A 27,419-nucleotide genomic window follows, 5' to 3' on the forward strand; every position below is an offset into this window, starting at 1 on the left:
AATGTTTGGGTCCCGGAGAAACAGATTATGTGATGAGAGAAATCCACGAGGGTACCTGCGGTAATCACTCTAGAGCGGAAGCCCTGGTTCGAAAAATCATCAAAACAGGTTATTACAGGAACCGAATCGAGAAAGATGCAAAAAATTTCATCCGAAAATATGATGGTTGCCAAAGGCACGCACCAATGATTCATCAACCCGGAGAGTTGCTGCACCCGCTGCTATCTCCGTGGCCGTTTATGAAATGGGAATGGATATCGTCGGTCCCTTGCCAGCGGGCCCCGTGATAATGCCTGCTTTCATTTTGTTTAGCGATCGACTATTTCTCAAAATGGGTTATAGCGCAGGCTTTTGAAAAGATTAGAGAAAAGGAAGTTATTGAATTCATATGGGACCATATCATTTGCCGTTTCGGCATCCCTGCCAAAATAACCTGTGATAATGGCCCTCAGTTCATTGGCAACAAGGTCAATAACTTCCTCGAGGGGTTGAAGATCAAGAAGATTATATCTACTCCATATCACCCGACTGCAAATGGACAAGTGGAATCCACGAACAAAATCATAATTCAAAATCTGAGGAAACGACTTGAAACGTCGAAACACAAATGAAGGGAAGTGCTGCCGGAGGTATTATGGGCTCACAGAATGACGTCAAAGTTGAGCACAGAGGAGACACCATTTTCATTAGTCTACGGGCCCGAAGCTCTAATCCCCGTGGAAGTTGGCAAACCGAGCCTACGGTTCCAGTATACCACCAACGGGTCAAACGAGGATGCTATGGCCATAAAGCTTGACTTGGCGAACGAACTACGCGAAAATGCGCTGGTCTGATTAGCAGCTCAAAAATAACGAATGGAGAGGTATTACAACCGAAGGGCCAACCTTCGGCACTTCCAAGTTGAGGACTTGGTACTTCGAAAAAATTCCTTGAATACCAAGAACCCCGATGATGGGAAATTGGGTCCGAATTGTGAAGGACTGAGCAAGATAACTGGAGTAACAGGTAAAGGGTCGTACCAACTTCAAACTATAGACGGGCAACAGCTGCGCAACAACTGGAACGTGGCTCATTTGAAGAAGTACTACTGCTGAGAATTAATATCGAGATAGATCCCAAGGGATTAGATTTAGGTCTGAAAACACGTGTTGCACTCTTTTTCTTAGTTCGGTTTTATCCCGAAGTGAGTTTTCCGACAAGGTTTTTAATGAGGCAACAAGTACAACGTGTTATCTTATGAAAACTGGGTTGAGTTCCGAAAGCCGAAGGCCTATCATTCACTAGGGACTAGATAATGTTTTCCCGTTCATACTTCACGGATAAACACTAGGGAACTATCATACCCACATCGTGGCTAGAAAAAGAGTTCAGCTCACCGAAGTAAATGAAGAAATGAAGAAACAAAGTCTACTTCGAAATGGTCTTCAGAATTTGTGCTTCTTATTTCTGTGTAATGCATAAGAACACTTACTCGATTACCCGCATGCATGCCCTCGTTCATAAGACATTGCCATGGGAGTCCCTCCATCTTCTCCTTGTCTGAATCTGAAACAAGAGGTCTTAGGTAACTTGCAACCCCCACTGGATGCTATAAAAAGCTGCAGTCCTCGGGGACGGTGACCATAACCGAACTAGTCCTCCTCGGTTCTACACTCGGGGCCGGAAAAATGTCAACAAGTTTTGACCGCTCACCTGTTTCGGTGGACCGGTTGACAACCCTCATAGCTCGTAAAATATGAAGATGACCGAAACCTGAGGATTCAGCCGTGGTAGGAAGAGTACCAACGAGCATATCATCGAGGTTATCCGGCCTCGATGAAGGAGCAGGAGGAGAAGCCGAAATCACTGCAAAGGTCGCATTGGAAGTACCTTAGTCGCAATAGCTGGGTCGGCACTAGACAATGGGTCGGTTGCCGCGGTAACTTCAACTTTTGGGGCCGTTTCAACTCTTTGGGAAGGCTCGGTTCCCAAGGTTGTTCCGGACCTTCTAGGCCTCTTCACTAAAGGCGCCGCCTCGGGTGAAACATCACCTGAAATGTTAATAAATTCAATTGACCTTAGAGGAATCGCAGCTTGGACATACTCAGTAACTGATGGAAAAGGAACTTCATCCTCCACACCTGTAGTTGAGGTTGGAGTAGTAGTTTCTTCCTCAGGAATAAAGGCGATGAAGGGACCCGCACCAACTCTTCAAAGAATAATGTCGGGCTCGGGTTCGTCCCTCAGGGTTCGAACATCACCCCTCGACCTCTTCTTTTCTTCGGATCTTTGGTTGAAGGTCTTCTTTGCCTTTTTTCGGCTGCAGTAATAAGCCGAGGTGATCCGGCCGTGTCAAAATCTAAGCTCGGTGTGGCGGGCTCATCCGTTAGTGTGGGTCGTGGCTCCACAGATCCCTTGGGCAAGGCTGAATATTAAAAGAGTTATAAAAAGAAAAAGCAAAACAGGAGGACGCGATGAGTACCGAATCAAGGTAAAGATTACCATGGTTCTGTGAAACCCATCGGCCACGGGACAGGTCTGCCCATGTCCGATTGTCATGAAAGTGTTGGCTAATGATTTCCTCAACCCACTCGGGGAAATTTCGGACAGCGGTAGGAATTCATGCCTCCGCTAAAATATTCAACAATGTAAAAAAAAAAAAAGTAATCTTGAACGCATGTGGAGGAAACACGTTTGAGGAACTTACGTCTGTTATTCCACTTTTCCAGAAAGGGCATGTACTCGGCCGGAATGATGTCTGCGGTCCTTACCCAGACATAACGTTCCAACCATCCTCGATCTCTATCCTTATTGAGGTTGGAAAGGATGGAGTTTCGGCCTCGTTTTGAGACCTTTATCACGCCTTCCCGGAAGATCCTCGGACAATACAACTGGATAAAGTGTGCCAACATGAACCCCTTTTTGGCATTATTTGCCAGTAGACGGAGGCAGGCCACGATCCTCCAGATAATCGGCCTAATTTGGGCTAAGCACACATTGTAGGTCTGGCACATTTCGAGAATAACCGGATCGATTGGGGGCTCGAGCTTGAGTGTGAACGGGTACGTATAAACGTACAGAAACCCTTTCTTATAATCAGTGATTTATTTGTCGGTGCCGGGGGCAAACACTTGAACCAGACATTTATCCCATCTGCACTCGGCTCGAACCCGAGGAAGGCGATCCTCTGTAATTGACGAAGGGTACCGTCTCACGTCAAAACCCCTATCCTTAATTTGTACTACCTTCTCAACGGCAAATTCATGGTTATAATTGGGTTTGGCCGGTATTATATCCATGGCGGTTGGTTCCACAAGGGTTTTACCTTTAGGTTTAGAAACAAGCTCGGCACCCGGAGAAGAAATCGAGGGTACGTCCTGGGAAGCAGAGTCGGTATTGGCTGACATTTTAGTCAATTATGAATTTATGGAGAAGTTGGTATAAAGATTTGAAGGTTTGAAGAAGATTTGAAGGCAGAGATGAAGGAATGAGTATGAAGATTTGAAGGTTTTGACGCAGAAAATGTTGAAGATTCAAGCAAAGTTGAAAAATTAACCAAGGAACCGAAGATTGGAGAAGTGAAAGGTGAAAAATGAAAAGTTAAAATACTACTGTAACTCTTATATAGACGATCCACCGTGACGGTTACCGATGACAACCAATCTAGAAACGACACGTGTTCGAGAATTAATGAGACGTGACTTGAAGTGATGTGGTTGAGGCGGTTTCCGAAGTTGGCCATTCGAAATGTGACACGTGGCCAAAGTCAGAAGGACGTGACGTTACGGTTCCCGCCTATTTTGAAGATAAGAATGAACTTATGAGACCACCGGTTTGAGACTCTTCCACTTCCCGTCACTCCGGTGAAACTCTGATCCGGAAAGTGTGGGGACTATCTGTATACGGTAGAAACCGGGTCAACGTATGACCGATGAGGCCAGAGCCAAAGACAGGTCCAAATAGGTACGAGCACATTCAATCTTTGATCTAAACTGAGGATGTTGTACCGGACATGTACCGATCTGAACCAAAATAAGTCTGTCCGTTGGTCCGGATTATCTTAGCCGCATGAGCGTATTTGTAACACCCCGTACCTTTAACGAAAGTTTTGACCACGATCCTAGACTTAGAAAATCAGATAAAGAATGTGGGAATTGAAATTTTCCGTTCGGTTGTGATATGGTGGTTTACGCCCATGAACGTTGGTCGTATACCAATTTACGCCCATGAACAAGATTCGTAAACCGAAACCAAGAATTTCTCGAACATTCGGAATTTGACATTTTGAGGTCATATGGTTAAATACGGACCGTATTTCACTTTACGGCCCGTACTTCAAAACGTGTTGGGAATTTTAGAAAACTTCCTTGATGAAAGTTGTAGAGCATTGAAATACCTTTCCAACGGTATCTTACGGGGGTCAAACGGACATCTTTGCAAAAAGTTATGGCCATTTTACTGAAGAGAGGCAGTGCCTCTCGTAGAATCAAAATACGGACCGTAAATCAATTTACGGCCCGTAAAACCGAATTTACGACCAGCACTGTTCAGGTCGTAATTTGCAATTTCACAGACAAGTATATATTCATCCATATCGTTCAACTCATTATTTTTCACTCCCTCAAGCCCTAGAATCCACTTCCTACCCTCTCCTTCATCAAGAACACCAAGGTAAGCCTATTCTAATTATTCCAACCCAATTCTAGCACCTATCCTCGTAATCTAAACAAGAAATTATCATTCTAAAACTAGGGTTTTCAAGAAAACCCATCTCAAGGTTCAAGAATTCAAGATTTTGGAAATCTTCTTCAAAGCTCGAGTCTTTAATCCAAGTTTTGGAGCGACTAAGGTATGTAGAGTTACTATCTACGTGTGGGAACATCATTGTTCTTCCCCACGCCTCAAATCCATAAAATTATGATTTCTCTACTAAACTAGGGTTTCAATGCAAAACTAGGGTTTCTATACCATGCTCATGATAACCCTAGGCCCATGTCCATGATTATATTACGTATGAATTGTTGTAATTCCATCATTGAGTTCTTAATATTTCTTTATGATTATTGAGAATCAGTCCGTAATCCATGAAACCCATATCTTGTATTCCATGGGTTCTTGCATGCATGTTTTAGCTAAAATGATTATTTCATGAATATCCTACATGTCTATAAGTTTTCATGCAACTGTATTATATAATTACTTTCATGCTATGCTACAATATACACAAATGCTAAATACAAGTTATTTCATGAAACCACGTTTACAAGTTATTTCATGATATCCATGTACAAGCAAGTTATATTCATGAAAAACCATGGGCAGCAAGTGCCACTTATTTTACATGTTCATGTTTTTGGGAGTTGCATTAATTACCGAGAAGGCTTCAAATGTACTCGAAACTACGTAGCCACCGTAGGATGAGGATTGTTCCACCCATGCTTAGGACGATCTCTCATAATGACCGGATCCTTTCATAATATTATTAAATCTCATGTCCCCGGCAAGGTATGAGTGTTCGCACGGGTAGGACGCAAGTACTGGACCATGTTGTCGCTATATTTATCGCTCTCCTACTCACGATACTTTACACATGTTATATATGTATATGTACTCATGCTCAGATCATGTTTCATTTCGATCCTCGTTATGTTATCATCATGTCCCATGTTATTTCTTTCGGTTGCTTTACATACCAAGACATTCAATGTCGACGTCCTTTTATCGCTCGGGGCCCGCATTTCACGACGCAGTACGGATTTACGGACGACGCCTCTGCTCAGTAGGATCTGCACGTACCAGCTTATTGGTGAGCCCCATCTCATTCGGGGTTTAGACATTGTCATTCTTTAATTAGTTTTGCATCTAAAGGTATGCTGGGGGCCTTGTCCCAGCAAGTATGGTTTTCCAGTCAGGATTCACGATTAGAGGTTTCATAGACTAGTCAGTTTAGTTATGTTAGACATGCAAGGTGTTTAGCCATCTTTGGCTCAACTTATGTTATTTCCGTCATGATTTAAACAAGTATTTCATTAAATTATTATGACATCTCATGTTTTATTAAAAGCTCATCACGTTCATGCTATATTTCCGCTCATGTATGCCTCATGATGAGTCAGCAAGCCATGTGGTTCGCTCGGTCACATGCAGTATGGCACCGAGTGTCGTGTTTCGCCCAGGCCATGGTTCGGGGCGTGACAGTATCCGTTGGTCCGGATAACCGGTTGTGAGGCTGCCACGCATCGTAAAACCATTCAGCCATTTGCGCTGACAACCGTACGGGTGTCAGACCGTACGGATCAGCCTTATTCTTTTTAGGATTTATTCATAAAGGCTTTTTGTATTGTACTAAGGGCCCATAAGGAAAACCTATAAATAGAGGGCACCCCACCCCCCTTGAGAGGTTAGCTTTTTTTCTCATATCACAATATTGTAACCATCTAAAATATAGAAGCTCTCTTCAAAGTATTTTGGTCCGGATTTGTATTATTCATCCACAACTGATCTAATCCATCTTTCATTATTTAAGCATATTTGGCATATGTCATTTACGATATATTATTTATACACATATATATAAATATAATCCTATACACATCCATAGACATCTCTTACCAACTTAAAAGATTAAAGTTCATCCACATATCCTATTTCACCACATACAAATCTAATTGTTACCCGTAATTCGGGGTAAACATATATCACTTGCACTTTTATCAATAAATGTTAAATTGCTTCATCCGGCGTAAACATCGGGCCAGATAAAGTATTTACTAGAAGGAAATCTTACCTATTATTCTACACTAAAAGCATGTTGTTGAATACTTATCCACATTTGAAGTCAAATTAAGTTTGTACTGATCACTATCACAGGATAATGGAGTAAGGGCAGAGTACGCCACAAATATTGATGACTAAAATTTACATTACTGAAGGCTGTAAAAGTTTCTCTCAAGAATAATAGGAGCACTATAAGAATAAAGCTCAACTTTACTACTCGAAAAAACATCCTAGTAAAAGTTAAAAGATTAAGCTCGAAGCCGAATAAAGCTAAACTTTACTTCACGAGAAACATCCTAGTAAAGCAAAAAGATCAATGAAACTGAATAAAGCTAAACTTTATTACACGAGAAACATCCTAGTAAAACATATAGATCAATGAAACTGAATAAAGCTAAACTTTATTACACGAGAAACACCCTAGTAAAACATAAAGATCAATGAAACCGAATAATTACTCGCCAACAAAAAAGTAAGGTTGTAATTCTCACCGATGTTCTTTTCTTTAGAGTCAACACCTGGATTTACTTTTTCGTGTATATGGTTAAAAATAAATGCTTTCAAATGGAACTACAACTTATTCGAATATTTATGGCCACCAAGATTCGTGGGCTAATTAGTAGATTCACTCGTACCACTCACATTATTCAAAATTTATGTCGCCAGAGTCCACAAAGTTATCTTTGTGTGCATCTATTTTCAAGCTATGGGTAAATTTAGTAAACCGAATGGCAGATGTGTTGGATCATTGGCTCGAATACCATTTGCTGGGATCGAAATAACATGGCGTCATGCGGAAGCTAATAATTTACAAACCTTGAACGATGATAAATCGGACAACACAAAAAATATACTAAAAAGCATAATATTATAATATAGTTTGGTCAAGTGATCTACATATTAAAAAACCTAATTTAAAAGAAAACATTAAAAACTATGGAGAGAATAATCTCCCCATAAACAAGACTCTTTAGTGACTACATTGTGGATGGTATTGTATTTTTTTTGTGTGAAGAAAGAATCCTTAATTTATAAAAATACAAAACTTTTCCTCCAAGTAAGTATTAGTAAAATATGGAAGAGATCGTTTCCACCCAAGAAACCTTTTCCACCAAAAAAGAAATTCTAATTATGGTAGAAAATTTGGGCAAAATCCTAACAAGACGTACATATATAGTCAGTCGGGCCTACACCATTACTCTGCCATTTCTATACTCGTCATGTCAAATTATTGATTTTGGTACTAATTGTTAGGCTAAACTAGCCCAAACTTACTTTTAGCATGATGTAATATTGTCGCGTTGAGATCAATGCACACGATCTTCCCCAAAGGGTTTCACACTGTTAAAAAAATATCAGTACACTTTATATATAGCTTCTCAATATTTTGAACTACACCAATGTGGGATTCTGTTCGCATACCCAACATGCAAAAACTATATTCTTTACGATGAACTTGAACCATATATATATTATAACTAAAAACAGTTATCCAAAATATATAAATTCATGTGTAGCGACTTTACCACACAAGAAACATCCCAACAAAGCATGAAGAATTTAAGGGCCTGTTTGGAAAGCCACCCAGGTAATTGGAATTTGATGTAATTACACAGTTTGGTCTGTTTGTTTGATCAAGTAATTACACAGTTATGTGGGAATTGGTGTAATTGAGAGGGTGTAATTACACTCTCCAATTCTCAAGGGGGGATTGAGAATTGGGTGTAATTACACCTTGTGATTCCAGAGTTACTTTTTAGTTTCTTTCTTTTTTGTTTTATTTTAATTTCTTTTCTTTTTTAATTTATTTTTATTTCTTTTTTATTTTTACTTTTTAATTATTTTATTTTATATTTTTTATCTTTCATTTCCTTTCTTCTCAATCCCGACCTTTACTTCTTGTGGTTCCATGTAATTGCTCGTATTTTTATTTCTTTATTTTATTAATTCAACATAACCATGCTATTATTCTAATTTTTGAAACTACACCTCTTAATATTAGAAAGAATGAGTCATTAACAAACTTGACATATAATGAGTAACGATATTAAAGTAGAATTTCGTTATGAATGAGGTTATATAGACTTTATTTTTCCTTTCTTTTGAATTATATTTACTTAAGTCACGTTGGAACTTAATTATGTAATGTTGAAATTTGTCATAAGAGTATTATGTCAAACTTTTTCTTTTGGATTTTGAATTTAGGTTATATTTTCGATTTTAATTTTTTTTTGCTTTAGTACTATTGACTTGTTATTTTACATTGCATGTTGTTTATTTTTCACTTACAGTTGATAGATTTTTTTGTCAAACATTTAAATAATGTTATGCCATTATATTTATAAATATTTTTTTTGTCAAACATCCCATCCATGATGTTCTCACAAAAAAAGTCTGCTTTTTCTGCTTTACAATTAATTAAAATTAAAGTATTATTAATTTGAAAAATATATATCGATCATTTTTTACAACATTAGTTGCAAATATATGATTATTAATTAAAATATTTTCAAGAAACAACGTGTTATTAAATAACTAATTTAATATGATTTATAAAGGCACATATTTTTTTAATATTAATTTTAAATTTTTGATAATTTATTTGTAAATTAAACAAACAGTGTAATTACAGTTGTGCAACCAAACAATACACTTGTAATTACACTGTAATTATATTATGACAAATAAATAGGTCGTTGTAATTACAATACTGTGTAATTACTACCCTAGTAATTACACCAATTCCAATTACCAGGTGGCTTTCCAAACAGACAGTAAGTCTAAGATCGATGAAACCCAATATTAACTCACAAACCAACAAATAAGGATGTAATTCTCACCAATGTTTTTTATTTAGAGTTATGATCTAGCTTTACTTTGTCGGATATATATGGTTAAAAATAAAATTCATTAATTGTGTAACACCTTGTTTACATCTACTTTGTCGGTGATTTCGAGATAAAGCAAGTAAAAAAAAAAAAGTGGTAGACTCTGGTAGGTGATTGATTGAGAGAAACTGGGAAAGGAGAATTTATGTAATTATGTAAGATAAGAATTTGGACACTTCAAAGAAAGACAAAGGCACAATATTGTGGTATGGAAGTATTTCTTCTGTTCACGTGCTTAAGATCATTGTCAAGAGTTGAAGAAGAATTATGACACTATTTAAGTCAAATCAATAAGTGCTATAAATTATTATACTCCTATATACAAACAGTGTAATTTGTTTTTACACTATTGATAAAGTTTAATATGTGTTAGCAAGTTAGTTATCATTTTACTAAATTATCGATTAATGCTTACATGTAATTATCTAATAACAAGCGATTCAATTGTGTAAATATTTTACATTATTGTTGAGTATGTTTATGATGATGATAAATAAAATATGCTTGTTCTGAAATTGTGGTTTAATTCATTCATAGATTGTCAAGAAATAATAAGGATAAGAAAAAAAAATAGCAATAATTTCCGGTCTGGCATAATATAATTTATTGCTAGATTATCATGTAATTAATTTGAATAATATCCTATATTATTATTATTAAGATTCCAGCTGTAGGGATATATAGCAAAAAGGAGTTAGAATTGAACAAGGAGTCAACAAGATCCTAATCAGATAAGGAAAGGATTTCGGACTGACTTGCTACTTGATATCCCTCTTCTATTTGAGCTCCAACAAGATCGTAGGAGTGTACGTATACATCTATAAAAGAAGTCCATTCACGTTCTGAAAACTCATGCGTTCACAAATATTTGAGCAACCGACTTTTCTCTGAATTCCAAGCAAAGAAGCTTAGTTGAGTCAGTGGCTACGTCTTCCAAGAGTTTGTTCCATAGGTCGAAGCAGATTCTCTTTTGTCTCAACTCTAGTGCATGTAGTAGGTTTGATTTGTAATCTCTTATCAGCTTTCTTAGAAGCATTTGTTAGGTTAAAAACACTTTCTAAGTTTATAGTTTTTGTTTTTAAGCTAAGGGTAGCACAATTTAGGATCGTTGCAGATGGCTTGGGGGTAGGTCCTTTGATATGCAGGGTAATTCGCTGTGGCTCGGTGCTTTAATGAAGTTAAGTTGAGATCCTACATGAATGTAGGTCGTGATTTTTAATCTATTTTAGTCTGGATGGTTTTCTACGTATAAATCTCTTGCGCAATATTTCCTTTTCTTTGGAGTTATTTAAGTCTGAAAACTAAGTTGGAACGCTCAGAGGACAAAATCTATCACTGTTCCATAAAATCAGTAATTAGGCAAAAATTGTTGCCCAATACCCACCCACCCCTACCCCCTCTCTCTCTTCCCCCCACCTCTTGTGTCTATTTAGAAGTTAATGCCAAGAATTATCAATGTAGAATTTAGTTAAACTCAAATTCAAAAGTATTAATTAATTATAGTTAGATGATATATACACTATTAACGTTAAATTGTTTGATTTGACGAAAACATTGAGTGTGAATAATCATATATTCTGCCACAACTTTTCTTCCTATTTCATTTGACGGGTAAACCCCCCTGCTCCCAGTCTTATCCTCCTTGCTGATTATAGTGAGTCAGCATTCAACAAAATATCGGTAGCAAGTCAATGGTACAGCTAGCATATCAATTCATTATCGATATCATCTTTTTTTTTTCTTTTTTTTTCTCCTTTTTCTGAAAGTGTATGTTCATTTCTCTTAATGAAACTAGCAATAATGATCATAATTCATATCTAACAAGAACAAGAGCTGGAAAGTTATACTCAAGAATACACATGATGAGACAACACAACCAGCAGCTTTAATTGGGAAGATGATACAACCATCAACTAACATTCTCGTTGGCGTATTTATTAGAAATGTTCTGGAGTATGGGTTCATTCTAGGGACACTTTATTCTATCAGATTCAAAATTAGCAGGGCATTAAGTTTAGAATGCCAGATGATAAATTAGACTGAAAAAAAGAAAAAAGTTTTTCTTGTTTTGTACACATCCTTAACCAGATTTAATCAGTATCGTTAAAGTAATTCCGAGCCCATAGATTGCTCTATATATGTATCCTAATTAAGAATTCCTTCACTGTTGCCAAAGGTTTCAAATTAATCTCTTAGAACGGAATAAACAGCTCTATAACTGCGGTACTTCAGATTACAGAACTTCGGCGAAATCAAAGAAGGAGCAAATCACACTTGAAACTTACTTTTATTTTCCGAAATGCAGAAGAAGAGAGGAAGAAGAATTTGAATTTTAGTGTATCAAAATTTGAGGCCTTTGAATTTATAGCTAACAAATTTAGACTGTGGTGTCTGTTCGAAAAGATCATTAGTGTCAAGCAAAAAAGGACAGCCCGGTGCACTAAGATCTCGCTATGCGCGAGATCCGAGGAAGGACCGGACCATAAGGGTCTATTGTACGCAGCCTTATGTTGGGGTATATGCCATTAACCATGCGTTTAGATATAATATATTCTAACAATTGTCATGGTTAAAAGTCTAAGTGGAGATTGCTGGGATATATACTATTAATCATGTGTTTGGATATACTATTTATTATAGAACAATTATTTATTCATTGTTTAATAAAGATTTAAATAGATCATGTACTAGTATGTGTCTCCTTTACTTATATAGTAGATGATTTAGTGTATAGAGTTTAACTTATACACGGAAGATTAAATCGTCGGTTCTTATAAGTATAAAATTTATGTTCATAATCTAAGATGGAAATTTGACGACAAAGCCATCGGTATGATTGTAGCACAAGATTAATATAATGTATCTTCATTATGGGAATGGTATAGTTCCGTCTTCCTGTGCTAGTACATTTTATATGTATTGAACGGACCAAGTAGAGATTAGTATTTTTGTACTGAATACATAAAACAAATTCTCTAGTTCATTAAATGTACTTATACTCTTAATCTTTATATAATTATTATACATATACATCATCTAGGTTATCTATTTAGATGCAAGTGTGGCTCTGATACCAATTGATGGAATACAGACATACGCAGCGGAAGCAAATAGCCAGGGTCGAACTTGCATGTAATATAGACAACACACAATCAAAGATTTTAATCAAACATAAAATCGATACTTATCTCTTGGAGCGTTACTGCGGCTGCAAATCAAACCTTCAAGTACGAGCTAAAGTTGTCCACGTGTTCATCCTTTAGTTCCACAGTCTTCTGCTGTGTAACCCGAATAATACCAAAATTTACGAAATTCGTGTGGGCGAATTTCTATGGAAAAGTTGAAGAAACTTCAAAAACTCTTAGCCTCCTTATGGAATAAGACTCCTATTTTATAACTACAGGTTTAGGGTTTTCACCCTTTTCCAAAAACTGTTGGGTCTTTATTTTCCACCAAAAATAATATTCCATTTAATTCTTTATTATTCGGGCACAGCAGGGACCACAGAATTTAATTAATGAGGCTTCCTATTATGGAATTAATTCAAAAAATCAATTAATCCTACCATAATAAATTACTTAATTATTCCGCTAAAAAATAAATTCCACTTCTGCCTCGGTTCAATTTCGAAATTATACGTTAAAACTTATTTAACTCCCAATGTTAAGATTACAAATACCAATCAATTAAATTAAATTACTAACAATTTAATTCATTGACTAATTGAATCCTTTATATTTCTGCTTAACTTACATCATGTGACGGATACAAAATCCACCTGCAGGGTTTTCACATGAGACTTATAAGCATCCATAAAGGGGTATCATCAATCTCAAAGTCGAGACATGGATTCTATCAACTAATTATTATTTCACAAATGTAATTTGCCATTATCCAATTTACCAGGAATACATAGACCCGCAATTGAATCGTACATTTTAATAAATCAAAATAATGAACAAATCACATTGATCATAATAATTATATCAAGATTAAGAGCATAAGTACATTAATGAACTAGAGAATTTGTTTTATATATTCAGTACAAAAACACTTATATCTACTTGGTCTGTTCAATACATACAAAATGTACTAGCACAGGAAGACGGAACTATACCATTCCCATAATGAAGATACATTATATTAATCTTGTGCTACAATCATACCGATGGCTTTGTCAAATTTCCATCTTAGATTGTGAACATAAATTTTATACTTATAAGAACCGACGATTTAATCTTCCGTGGATAAGTTAAACTCTATACACTAAATCATCTACTATGTAAGTAAAGGACACACATACTAGTACATGATCTATTTAAATCTTTATTAAACAATGAATAAATAATTGTTCTATAATAAATACTATATCCAAACACATGGTTAATAGTATATATCCCAACACCTTACTCTGCATTTATGCATTACGGAGCTTGTATACTAGTTAAACTTTTTTGCTAAAAAAAATACAAATAATTAAATTCGAAACTAGTAAAATGAATTATGACAAAATTTAATACTACTCAAACTCATAAAGTTTAAATTTTGGATCCAGCTCTACAAATTAAGGCAATGTTATTAATGTTAACTACTTTTGTGAGTAGTTCGTAGGTCTAATAAATAGAAAGGACTAAAGAATTATTGATGTATTTTTTTTTTTTTTTTTGCAAATCCTCAAACACGTCCCTTAATTAGAGACAAATAAACTAGTCTAACATGTTTTGGTCTGTCAACTTATGACTTATGAGCAATTAAAAGTATAATCAAAGCAGTACGACATAGTATTTCCTTTATTAATAATCCAATAAAGACGCCTCAGCTGCCAAAGTTTGTTGACAAGAAGTCAATGATGAAAGAGTGTCCATATCTTTTCCCCAACTAGAAAATTTATCATAACCATATGAATCCAATTATATATGCCTTCATCCAATAAATACAAGGAATTAATAGTTACTAGTAGTAATATATTATTCACCGACTTGGCTAGCTTTACCAATTTTTATATAAGGTAAAGACTCAAAGAGCCACAGGACATAGTACATTGTGAACAAAATAAAAACAAAATGATGAAAGTCAATGTGAAGAGAATGGTAAAGGAAGAAGAAGAAGAACAAGAAGAATCATTTCCTGTTAGCCCTACCGGGCAGTATTTTACGAGTTCTGTCTTGTCGATTTCTGTTATTTGTGTGTTGGAATCTGAAATTCCTATAGATGATTCTTGCACCATGACATTGCTTAAGGATGTTTTTGTCCCCATTAATCCTCGTTTTTCTTCTATTATGGTACTTCCTTTCCCTTTCTCTCATGTTGTGTGAGTATATATGTGGTGGCTCATTTTTGCTAATCGAATGGTGAAGTTTCTTTTTTTATTTTTTTTTTTTTAATAAGATTATATTTCTTGAAATCTTTGTTGCTTGGACTCTTCAAGAATGCCGTCACGAGGACTTTCAAATGTAATTCATTTCTTAGATCGGACACGAATACATCTGCATTGTTAGTTTGAGGATCCGGGCAACATAGACTAATACTTTCGTTTACCTCTTCTTTGAAGTAATTATATGCAGGTTAATACTGATAATGTAAAGAATTTTTATAATATAAGTGTAATTTGATCTGTTGTAGACCGTTCATGTTATTTTTCAAGCAACTAGTTTTACTTATACTAAAAGTTACTTGTAATAATTTTTTATGTGATCTAATAGTGTATAATTTCTTTTATTAGGGTGTGTATCTATATACTAGCACTTGTTTTGCTAATTAACTACTAGATTGTTAGCATCACATTTTGCTAATTAGTTTGACTTATACTAAAAGTTACATGTATGAGCAATGAAATGTGTTTACCTTCTTCCTCTTCTTTTTTTTCCTTTTCTTTTTCCCCTCTTTAACTTTTTTTCCTTATTTTTCTTGTTTGGATTAGGTGAGAGACAAAAATGGAGACAAACAATGGAAGAAAGTAGATGTGAACCACAAAGATCACATAAATGTGCCTATTTTTCCAGAAGGAAAATCAAAAGAATTCTATGATAATTGCTTCAACGAATACATAACCAAGATTGCTATGGAACAACTCCCACAAAGCAGGCCACTCTGGGAAATTCACATATTCAAATATCCAACTACCAAATCAGCTGGAAATTTAGTCTTTAAACTTCACCATTCACTTGGTGATGGTTTTTCCCTAATGGGAGCTCTACTTTCTTGCTTACAAAGAGGTGATGATCCTTCACTTCCCTTAACATTTCCAGCATTTAATAGTACTAATCCCAATTTGGAAAGTGGTTATAAGAAGAGGTTTTGTGCTAATGTGGCTCAAATGGTTAGTGGGGTTGTTAATACTTTCTTGGATTTTGGATGGAGTTTATTGAAGAGCACTAATCTTGAAGATGAGAAGACACCAATTAGGTCTGGAGATGAAGGAGTGGAGTTTAGACCTATTGATATTACAACCCTGGAATTCTCTCTTGATCATCTCAAGCAAATTAAGTCCAATCTTAAAGTGGTATGTCATTTAATTTCTATTTATTTAATGGATTTTTTTTAAGTTTATGATTGATGCTTCTTGGATGCATTCTTGATTATTTAATTGAGAGAAATCTTTTTGTTTGTAAGTAATGAGTTAATCAAAATTGATACTCGCACCATCTCAATTTAATTATGTGACCTTTTTTGATTAGGCACCAAATATAAGTAAAAAGAAAAGCTTTAGAAATATATGACCTAAAATAAGCGTCAAACAGTTTTGTAGCTATCTCATTATGAGTAAAATAATAATTTTAAATTAAATTATTTTTAATATAAGACTTTGATATTCTTTTTAACATAATTAATTATTTTTTTAAAAGTGTATCATATAAATTGAAACGAAAGAATAAATGACTCCGACAAATTAGGTTAGGAAAGGACATGTCTATCTTTAATTAATAAAGCATTGCAAATAAGTGCTCCTCCTTTTTTTTTTTTTTTTTTTTTTTTTTTGGCTTTGCGGGTTTTTCCTAGGAATTAATACTTTCTCCGTCCCAAAATAAGTGTCGCCTCAACAAAAATCACGCCCTTTAAGAAATCAATAAATACAATGTGAAATTTACTAAACTATCCTATTTATTAATTAGATGTTTTTTGAGAATTGAACAATATTAAAGAGGACTACTTTAACACTAAGGGCATAGTTGGAAACACCTACCAATTTTTGTCTTGAATTTCTAAGGTGACACTTATATTGGGACAGTTTTTTTTTTTTTTTTTTTTTGCTAAGATGACACTTATTTTGGGATGGAGTTAGTTATAATTCTAAAATAATGCTATACTTGCAATTTGCAAGGAGCAATTACAGGTAAAATAGATGTGGAAGTTATTAATTGTCTTCTTAGTTCAAAGGTAGTTGCAATTGAAAGATGACATTTAATGCTTCAAGTACTAAATTCATAAAAGAGGGATGGCTGGGTGATGGACACTAGTGATATTATTGTTCCAGTTGTTAGGAAAAAGTTTCACTTTTTGTTCTTGATCTCTAACGGACCTCCAACTTGAGGCTAATGTTAAACTATAATTAAGTTGGGGTTAAATGCATACCATTTTTCTCAAAGTATTTGGACACATAAGAAGAGTCCACCTGTTTCACACTGACGCACCGTTAATGACAAAGACAAACACAAAATCATTTGCTAATAACATGGATATGAGCGGACCAAAAATGTAACAAAGGGAAAAATAAAACAATTTTAGGTAGTACAAACGTAAAGTAGACACTTTCTTTTTTATTATGATGGTGGTATTCAGGTCAGTTTTTTTATTATGATGATGATATCCAGGTCAGTTTGTATGTACTTCAATTATTTCACTGAGTACTTATTATGTTCACCAGTACAGATATCAGATATCGGATAACTCTGCCACTAAAGCTTAGACAGATTAGCTATTACTTTATTCCTTGCCAAGTAGTTCTTGCCTGGACGATAAGAGAATTAACTCCCTCATCTGCCAGCATGCTTGATATTGAACCTTTCATCGAAAATGCAATTTTCAATTGAGTTATGGCAATATGGAATTAAATTGGGCAGGGTGAACCTGAAAATGCAGAAGTTAATACTCCAATAGTAGTAGATAGACAATTCGGTAACAACTTCCATGACGGACATTAAATTTCAACCTTTTTTAGTTGTTGCTCATCTTTAATGTCAACACATAAGTGTCATGAGCTGCAAATCCATATATACTAGTATGATCATCAAAATTCGAAAATAATACTGAATAAGTTCAATGCAACGATAATGTATTGATTATTTTATGTAATTAAGAAAAATGACTAATATCAATAAGTAAGTATTCTTCATATTGAGCTTGATGTAGTGCAGCGAAAATAGAGTGAGAATTTACTATGACCAGTTAAACTGCACTGATATTGTAAAATTTCTTGATATGTATATAACTTAAATTCATTGGAAAAGTTCGAACCCTCTTTATATGTATTGTCGAACTAATTAACATCAGTCATTGCAGTAGTTGAGAATTGAATTGTGTATCCAGCAAGGTAAGCTTTTAGCATTGCACCTTTCTAATTAATATTTTCAATGCACCTATCTGCTGTGCTATGATCCCACTTCAGCATTCTAGACTGATAATTTATAGAAATCTTTTCCTTTACCATAAAATAGGAAATAGACAACTGTCCAACATGAGATTGAATGGGGTCATGCCCGGATATTATTTAATTTGTTATAATAGTAACAATTATTAAACGATCAGGTCGCTTAAAAGATAACTATATACTTCATAATTGTTTGTGATGAATAGAATTAGTAAACTGGAATTATGAAAAAATAAACTTTTGCAACACATTAAATTGCACCCGATTGTATAAAATTTTACTCCTATTAATTAACATTATCAATGGAATTTACTATTTAAATTTATGATATTTTTCTGTGACAGACGATCAACGATGTTATATGTGGAGTCTTGTTCTTGGGAGTAAGATTATACATCGAGGAAATGAAGTATGAGCAGAAAAATGCAAATTCAACAGCATTGGTGTTGCTCAACACTAGAAATATTGCAGGATATAAATCAGTGAAAGAAATGTGGCAGACTAGCAATGAATCTAAATGGGGAAATCAATTTGCATTTCTACATGTATCAGTTCCAAAAATTGATAAAGAAGAGTCATCGTCTAATCCTCTCAGCTTTGTGTTCAAAGCACAAGACGTTATTCAGAGAAAAAGAAACTCTGCAGCTGTTATTTTTACTGGCAAATTGCTTGAGACTTTGCAAAAGTACAGAGGTCCCGAGGTGAATCTCTCACTCTATTAAGTGATATACTTAATAAGCCGTTTGGCGAAGTTTTCTAAATCTGCTTATTTGAAAAGTATTTTTTCTGTCAAAAGCATTTTTAGAAAGTAGCGATTTGTGTTCAGCTAATCAATTTGAAAATCACTTTTGCCAATAATACAGCAATAATTGTGCTTGGTCAAGGTATCAAAAGTGCTTCCGGGGAAAAACTATTTTTAACTTCTGAAAAATAGTTTTTGTTACTAGTTACTACTCAAAAGCACTTGTTTTGTCCTAAAAGATTAGCCAAATTGATATCTCAATTCTCTAATATAGGCACATTTTTTGACTTCCTCGTAGTTTGGCCAAACAGGCTATAAGTGTGTTTTGTACTACGAAAAATATTTTCCAAACATATTTTAAAATTTATTATTTTCTAGTGTTTGGTTACTTAAAATATTTTATTTTTCACTAAAAGGGCAAAAATGACTTCCCTAATTTATGAAATAAAGTCATTTTCCTTCAAAATTATATATCTTAACTCATAATATCATTTTATTGCTCCAACCAACCCTTTTTGACATTATTATTGTTCTTTATAATTTTTTTACCACATTATTTACCCAATTTTTCAACTTTATTATCAATCTTAAGAATGTTTTTCCTGAAATATTTCTACTCACCAACTAAAAATTTAAAAAATATTATCAGAGAATGGCTTTTGTGCTACAGATTTCTCGAACTAGGTCTGGCCCAAAAAAGAAAATAAGCATACAGAAAAAACACAGTTTTTGACAATTTGGATTGTTGGTGTTATAGGTAACGGCTAAATATATCCATAACACGTTGAAGAACTCAAGCATGACAATATCAAACATGATTGGCCCAATGGAACGAATGGCTTTGGCAAATCATCCTGTTAAAGGCTTGTACTTCATGGTGGTTGGTGTTCCTGAGGTAAAATACATTACATCCTCTGATTTTTTTTTTTTTTTTTAAATTTAAACTTATATATGTATTAACAGTGTAAAAATATTGATACTATTAAGTATATCTTGATAGATAGTTGTATAATACAACTAGAATATCATAATTTCTGATGAAAAATCTGTCACGATGAGTACAATTTTGACGGATTTATACGAAAAACATTAATTGGTGATTAAAAAAAAAAAGGAGATGAAGAGAGGAATTCAAAACCGAAATAGATAGTTGTTTCGATAATCTAGAGTTTTCTCTATTTGTAGTCCAATAAAAAAATTAATGGTGTTGTTAAATTGACTATATGTAATTGTGTATTATCAATGATTTCTACATAGGTGGTAGGATAATATCATGATCAGTTACATAAACAGGACCCTGGACAAAAATGCGCGTGTCAGAAGTTCTATATAGATTACTTCTCAGTACAATTTCTTTCAAATTTATTAAAATGTCATGTACCAATTTTTGAATGACCGTTATGTTAGAATAATCATATGCGACTTTCTCAAATTTTACATGGAAAATACATGTTCCTTTTATTTCTCGAAGTAATTTTTTTTACATGGAAAATACATGTTGCCTTAAATAACTTGCGGTTAAATTACACTGATAGTGTAAAATCTTTATATGTGGCTTAATTTCTCTCTCTTAATATTTTTTTGTTATAAAATGTCATTCCACTACATACACCTAATGGAGTTTGGTGATTTGCATGCAGAGTTTAACAATAACAATGATGAGCTATATGGGGAAGTTAAGGGTGGCAGTGGGAACAGAGAAAGGTCTCATTGATCCACAAAAGTTCAAGTTTAGCATTGAGAATGCCTTTGATAGGATTTTCAAAGCTGCATTTCCTTCTGCTTCTTCCAAACCTGCAAATTAATTCATAAAGTTTGGACTCTAGTTGCTGCTCTTTTCCTAATTTTCTGTTTTTCCAAAAAAAAAAAAAAAAAAAGAATCATGTGCTTTCTGATTCGCAATTTATTTTGTAAGCATTGGAAATTGATCAGTATAGCTTTGCAGGTGCATCATATATTCATTTGTTAACTCTGTGTTTCTGTTTCCCATTCTACTTGTATTTTTTATAGCCAAGAAAAGCAATATATTTACAGAGTTGTTTGATCATTTCCCATTTTCAACTATAATCTTTTTCATTTGTTTGGTTTTTCATCTGATGTCCGCATTTGCTTTGAGGCACGACTAATCCAGATTCATGAGGCGTATATAAGGAACATTAAAAGAAGAAGTGTCCGTACCAAAAAGTTTTCCATTACCAACACTCGCGTTAAAGGTAGACGCATTCTATCCATCCTATTGGACTTGTTAGTCAACTAAATTCTAGGGTCACAAGTAAAATCTCACTGATGTAAAAACCGAATTAACAAGCGTCATACGCCCTGTTATCCCTAAATCTATCTGCTCCAAAATTGAAAGTTGTGTAAGAATTTTGCTTCGGGAAGCAACATGGATTCTCGCAAAATGCATCTTGTAAATTGGAACAGGCTTCACTTGAAAAATGAGAATGGAGGTCTTGGCATTAATAGTCTAAGCAAATTTAATGATGCTTTTATTTTCAAGCTTTTTATTAGAGATTTATCTTGAAACCTCATGCCTTATGGATCTCGGTGTTCGAAGGAAAATATGGGATCAAAAGTAAGCCTCCGCCTTCACTTTTCCCTTCTTCTGGGGCGACAACCGTATGGACCATAGGACCTTTTATTCATCATAACTTTGTTGATCAACTGCTAATGGTAAAACTTGTTTCTTTCGGTATGACATTTGTTTGATGAATGAATTTTTAGTTGAGGTTGTTGATAATTTTTATCCCTAATCGTATTTTGCATTAATTGGAGTAGTGGATGTTGTTGGCGTAATGGAGACTGAAATTTCCAGGTCCATTCTCACTATGTTCTGCAACAGATAGTGGAGTTAATTGTTAGTTTTCTGACTCCTAGTCAACAATTTGGAGATGATGAATTTTTTTGGAAGAATAGCGCCAGTGGTTCCTTCACAGTTGCTGCGATATATGAGGTTCTTATAAAGTTTGATCATTTTTTGTCTGACAACGTTTGAAAAATAATTAGTAGTAGAGTGAACCTGTGTTGCATGTTCTATGTGATTAATGTATTATGCTCAAGTTCTTTGGATTCACATTCGTGATACAGAGAACATGTCTCGTTTCTCTGCTCTTGATATTCATGGTTGGCTTACTGATAATTTAATGTCTAAATATAAGGGATTTACAGATGATGATGATTGGAGAATTTTGTTTTAGGCACCCCTGCTAAAAAAATTTGAGTTTGGCATAATAATGCTCTTTTATTTTAAATGAATATCTTTCGGTTGACAAATTGGTAACAACCCTTCTTATCATGGTTCATGTTGTCTCGTTCGGCTGGCCACCTCTTAGAGTTGGGTGAGTGTTTTTGAACACAAATGAGATTATTCAAAGGAATATTTCAATGGGGACTATACAAGATGTATTTCGCGATTCCGGTGATGAGTGGCTTTGAGGTTTTTTTAATCAAGATTAAAATGTAGGGAAAAGGGTCAAATATACCCCTCTACTTTGGGAAAAGAGCTAAAAATATCCTCCATTACAAATTTGGGACAAAAATACCCCTCCCGTCATTGAAGTTTTCAAATATACCCCTGTCTTAACGGAAATCCCCAAAATAACCCGATTTCATTTTCAAACTCACTCCATTTAAACCCGACCCAACTAAAATAAAAAATCCATGTGGGTTACTTGCTCCTATGCCTAGTGGCTCTAGATGTAGGACTCGGTAACAAGTTGGTCGCATATGGATTTTTTATGTGGTTAGGTCGGGTCTAATTGGAGCAGGTTTAAAAATGAAATCAGGTTATTTTAGGGAATTTGGTGATATCCGTTAGGATAGGGGTATATTAGAAAACTTGAATGACCGGAGGGGTATTTTTGACCCAAATTTGTAACGGAGGATATTTTTAGCCTTTTCCCAAAGTAGAGGGGCATTTTTTACCCTTTTCCCTAAAAAGTATATATCATTTAGAGCAGAGCTGTGGGGAGTTCTCACTATCCTTCAGAAACCCTAGGATAGGGGGTGACGCCGAGTTGCCTTGCAAATTGATAATGTTAGTGTAGTTCATGTGCGCTGCAGAACGATGTCTCATCTGAATGGTGATACTGTCAACCACACATCACCTCTTGGCTATGTTGGAACTGAGTGGTCTATTGCCCATATTTACATGGAAGCTAATGGTTTAGTCAATTTTGCTTTTAATCAAGAGTTTCACTTCAAATTAATGAATGGTATTCACATATGCCTTCAAGCATTTCGTCGCGTGCTGCATGAGATGTTGTTGGAATCTCATTCCCTCACTTAATTCGGGCTACTTTCTAGTTTGTTTACTTCTTTTTAAAAGAAAGAAAAAAGATCTCACTGACGTATGACCTCAGGAAATTTGACATGCTTTCCTTTTCTCTTGTTCATTTTTCAAATAAAATCCATTTAACTTCTCTAGCGATACCATTAACGGCATATTACAAATATTAAGAGTGTATGCCTTTGGCTTATGAATCATAAGTCATACGTTAGGAATTCTAACTTATGATTTTTGACTTATTTTTTCTATTTGCTTAAAAGCTATTTTAGCTTAAAAGCACTTAAAATGAGCCAATCCAAACATGCTATAATTCTATGATACAACTCAAGAGTTCCTAGTGGTTATAATAAATCTGTTACATCAAATTAACTTTAGCATTTCAGATTGGATATCGTAGTCCCATAAACGCAGTAGGGTTTCAATAATATCATCATCAGTTGGAGAAGAAGATCCATAAAGCAATTCCTTCAGTCTGCTATACACCGTCGTAGCTCTACTTTCCATTGTTGAATTCTCGATAATCTACACAGAAATTTAAAATGTGTTAAAATTATGAGCTTATGCTTCACTAAATAAGTTTGAACTACTAGTCCTTTTCTGAATATGAAGTACTTCATTTCAAATTTTTAGGCTGTTAGCACTAATTAATTTCTTTGATTTTGGACAGTATAAAATATTGTGAAGAGCACATAAGAAAGCAATTGTTATATGTATGTAGCTTGATTAAAATCTATTTTGAGTTTGTAAGGCATAAATAAGAAAACTGTTCCAAAAGGACGTCTCATCCAAGAACTTTTACATATTAGTGAATTTTAACACGTGATAGCATGTGAGTTACTATTTTTACCAGGTTACTAAGGATTTAAGTAGTATACACTAATAGTGTAAAGACTAATTTTAACGTGTCATAGCAGGTCATGTGATAGCAAGTAAGTTGCCAATTTTACCAACTGCCAATATCTTCTAATAAATGATTTGACTATATTTTATAACGCTAGTGCATATAACTTAAATTTAGTTACCAATAATTAATCTGTAATACCTTATGCTTTGAGATTTACTTGGAATTACCTTATAAGAAGATCTGATTTTGTAAATATTTTCTACACTATAAGTAAATAAAACTTAAATTCCAGATTAAAATTAGTGGTACTATTTTTATATTGTCAATGTGTATAATCACTTGAACCTTTTAGGAACATATACTGACCTTATTTTCATGGAGAATCTGCATCGTGGAGTTCCCTTCGAGTGAAAAATTGGCATTAACTACTTTAAAACCTTCCTCATGGAGTAATCGAATAATGTTATAAAACATAGTTAAATTATCAAGGCCAGTCATCAAAATTACGTCCATTGTTGGGCTCATTTCATGGACTTCAATCTGAGGAGATAATTTTGTTGTTGGATTAGGATCATGAATTGCCATGCATAAATTGGGCCTCTTTTTACTCGTCCTTAATTTTTCAAATTGCATTTTGTTCTTCTCCAATTTGATTCTAAGCTTTTTATGTACGTTACTGCTGCATCCACTTGATCTGGCAATGCCATTGCTTCCTGCAACTTTTGATATAAGTATATGAGAAGGCTCATCAATTAGCGCTTCTAATAGTAGCTTGATTGCATAAGCAATTTATCAACTATTAGAAGGGGGAAAAAAAAAAGAATTAGCTTGCATGAGTATCATCAGTAATTCTCTAGTGATATATAGTACGTATACATCAATTTTAACTTATGTAACATAGTTTAAATTGGCCCGGAGTAGAAAGAAATGATAACTTTTAAAACTTATGGTCTAAAACATGGCATAGCATTTATGTGACTAGCTATAAATTTTTTGAGACTTGTGTCCTTAACCATGACAAAATATTTGTGTGGTCATAAAAGTTTCTCATTAAGGATATGTAAAATTAATGGGAAGAGTAAAGTTAATTATCTTCAAATTTAGAAGTGTGTCATTTTTTTTTTGGAACAAATTAAAAGAAAAATTTATCATATAAACAAAGTGTGTACCATAGGATTTTGAAGTCATATGGATATGTGAAACTAAGTTCGTTGAAGGAAGTGAAATGTAAGTTATGTTTGGAGAGGTTTTTGCTATTTGAGCTAATATTTATTTAGTAATGTCTTGAAGAGGGGCTATAGGGCCTCTTGTATGGTTAATGAAGTGTTAATAAGGTTCCACAAGGATTGGAGGTTGAACGAACCGACGAGAGAAGTTTTCGGAAAACTGTGGGTTGTACGACCACTTATACGGACCGTATAAGCTATACGGCCTGTATAAATGGTCCGTATAACCATGGCAGAGAAGGGTGTTTCCATGGTGGGATTATACGGACAGTATAACTTGGTCGGGCAGCTTTGTTCTTTTAATATAAATAGATGACCCTTGTTCTTATTTTTCATTTTTCTACTTCTCCCAAACCCTTGAGAGCTCTAGAACCTTCTCATACATATATTGGACCAAACCCAAGAGAAATCAAAGATCAAGAGGCAAGAATCAAGATATCCATGTGTTGGAAGACTCACTAGGGTTGGTAGACTTCAAGAATTTCTTTGGTATTGAAGCTAGGGTTTTCATACAAGTTGGTAACTTGATCCAAAGCCCATTCCTATGAGATAAAAGGTTAGTTTTCATGTCTATTTCATGTTTTTAAGCATGCTTGGTTGTTGAATAACTTGGGTGAGGGAAGAAAGTGGAAAATGAGGTCCAAACGTAGATTTCATGATATTTTTGAGTGGTAAACTAACTTGAGTCATGATTCTTAGTATGCTATGAATATAATCTTGTTATGAAGGGTATTAATGATGACAAGGAAGTGTTGTATAAGATTGTGCAAAGGGTTGGTGTGAAGTTGTTGATATAAGTTGAATATGAGAATAAATTTTAAGACTCAATGGAATATGACTACTTGATTATGATATTGTGGATGTTATTATAGTTGTTTGGGAGTTATTTTGCGATATGGTGGAAGCCGATGAAATAGGGGAAATGCTGCCTAATTTTCATTAACTCCTGAATTATTCTAGTTTAAATTTAAGAGTGTCCTTAAGACTTAACCTTGGTATGAATTTCTTTTTAATGTAGATTTCTCAAGCTTTGGCGGTGAACGTTAAGTAGTTAAGAAGACAAAGAGGTATGTAAGGCTAACCCTTCTTTCCTTAAGGTATGAACCCATTGTTGTATACCTTCACGTGAATTCCATAATGTCTTCCAAGATGACTTTGTTCCTAGAATCACTAAAGCTCATGATTCTTGATATTCTCACGATACCATTGGTCTCATCCTATAATAGTTAATCCTCTAAGGAAGGGTATAATGAAAGTGATGATGATGATGAGGATACGTATGTACTCCTATGTGTGTGTGTATGTGTATGTCTATATATATATATATATATGTATATCAAAGTATGACTGTTAAGAACACCGAGCTTATATGGCCAGGTATGATATCTATCGTGCGCGCACCACTGCAGTTGGGTACGGATAACACTGAGCCTTGGTAGGGCCAGGTATGTATAACACCGAGCCTTGTCATCGCCGGGTATGTGAGACACTGAACCTTTATGGTCGGGTATGGTACTACTATGTATGTAAGCATATATAACTAAAGGTTCCCATTAGAAAAAGGGTAAGAAAATATGATGAACGTCGCTAGAGGTATAAATGGCTTTATCATCCCATGACTCTTCTATCTTATGTTATTTCTCATGCTTCTATTATACTATTGATTATGCTTTACATACTCAGTACATTGTTCGTACTGACGTCCTTTTATTTGTGGACGCTGCGTCATGCCCACAGGTGGATAGGTAGATAGACTTGATCCATAGACTACTTGCCCAGAGACCGCATAAAGAAGCTCCATTTGATTCGGAGCTGCAGTTGTGGGTACTATTCTTTTGTGCATATACATATGGGCATGGCAGGATTCTGTCCCGTCTATATGATGTTACATACTCTCTCTAGAGGCTCGTAGACAGTTGTATACATTTAAAAGTCTTTTAGCCCGATCGGCTCATATTTTTTGGTATATTGTTTTGCTAGCCTTGTTGGCTTATGTATATGTATATGGGCATAGTTGTGGACGTTGATATAAAAGTGTTTTAGCCGTTGGAAATGGTATTATTGAGGCATAGAGTTTGCTAATAGGCC

General features: G+C 34.7%; 1 protein-coding gene and 1 pseudogene across 1 annotated transcript; one reads left to right on the plus strand and one right to left on the minus strand.

The window, feature by feature from the left end:
• The first annotated feature begins 14,581 nt into the window (after nt 1–14,581).
• LOC132031156 (wax ester synthase/diacylglycerol acyltransferase 4-like) lies at nt 14,582–21,020 on the plus strand. The gene is made up of 5 exons (XM_059421024.1): nt 14,582–14,926; nt 15,565–16,146; nt 18,576–18,932; nt 19,731–19,868; nt 20,614–21,020. The coding sequence occupies exons 1-5, from the start codon at nt 14,708–14,710 to the stop codon at nt 20,776–20,778; spliced, it is 1,461 nt and encodes a 486-aa protein (XP_059277007.1). The 5' UTR covers nt 14,582–14,707; the 3' UTR covers nt 20,779–21,020.
• Nucleotides 21,021–23,536: 2,516 nt separating this feature from the next.
• On the minus strand, nt 23,537–25,241 carry LOC132029325 (transcription factor bHLH162-like; annotated as a pseudogene).
• Nucleotides 25,242–27,419: the final 2,178 nt, after the last annotated feature.

Source organism: Lycium ferocissimum, chromosome 9 (genome assembly GCF_029784015.1).
Source record: "Lycium ferocissimum isolate CSIRO_LF1 chromosome 9, AGI_CSIRO_Lferr_CH_V1, whole genome shotgun sequence".
Classification (NCBI taxonomy): domain Eukaryota; kingdom Viridiplantae; phylum Streptophyta; class Magnoliopsida; order Solanales; family Solanaceae; genus Lycium; species Lycium ferocissimum.

Coding starts and splice junctions, on each gene's coding strand:
- LOC132031156 (XM_059421024.1), top strand. CDS start 14,708: ATGATGAAAGTCAATGTGAAGAGAATGGTAAAGGAAGAAGAAGAAGAA. Junction 14,927..15,564: donor CTCGTTTTTCTTCTATTATG/GTACTTCCTTTC, acceptor TGTTTGGATTAG/GTGAGAGACAAAAATGGAGA. Junction 16,147..18,575: donor TTAAGTCCAATCTTAAAGTG/GTATGTCATTTA, acceptor TTTCTGTGACAG/ACGATCAACGATGTTATATG.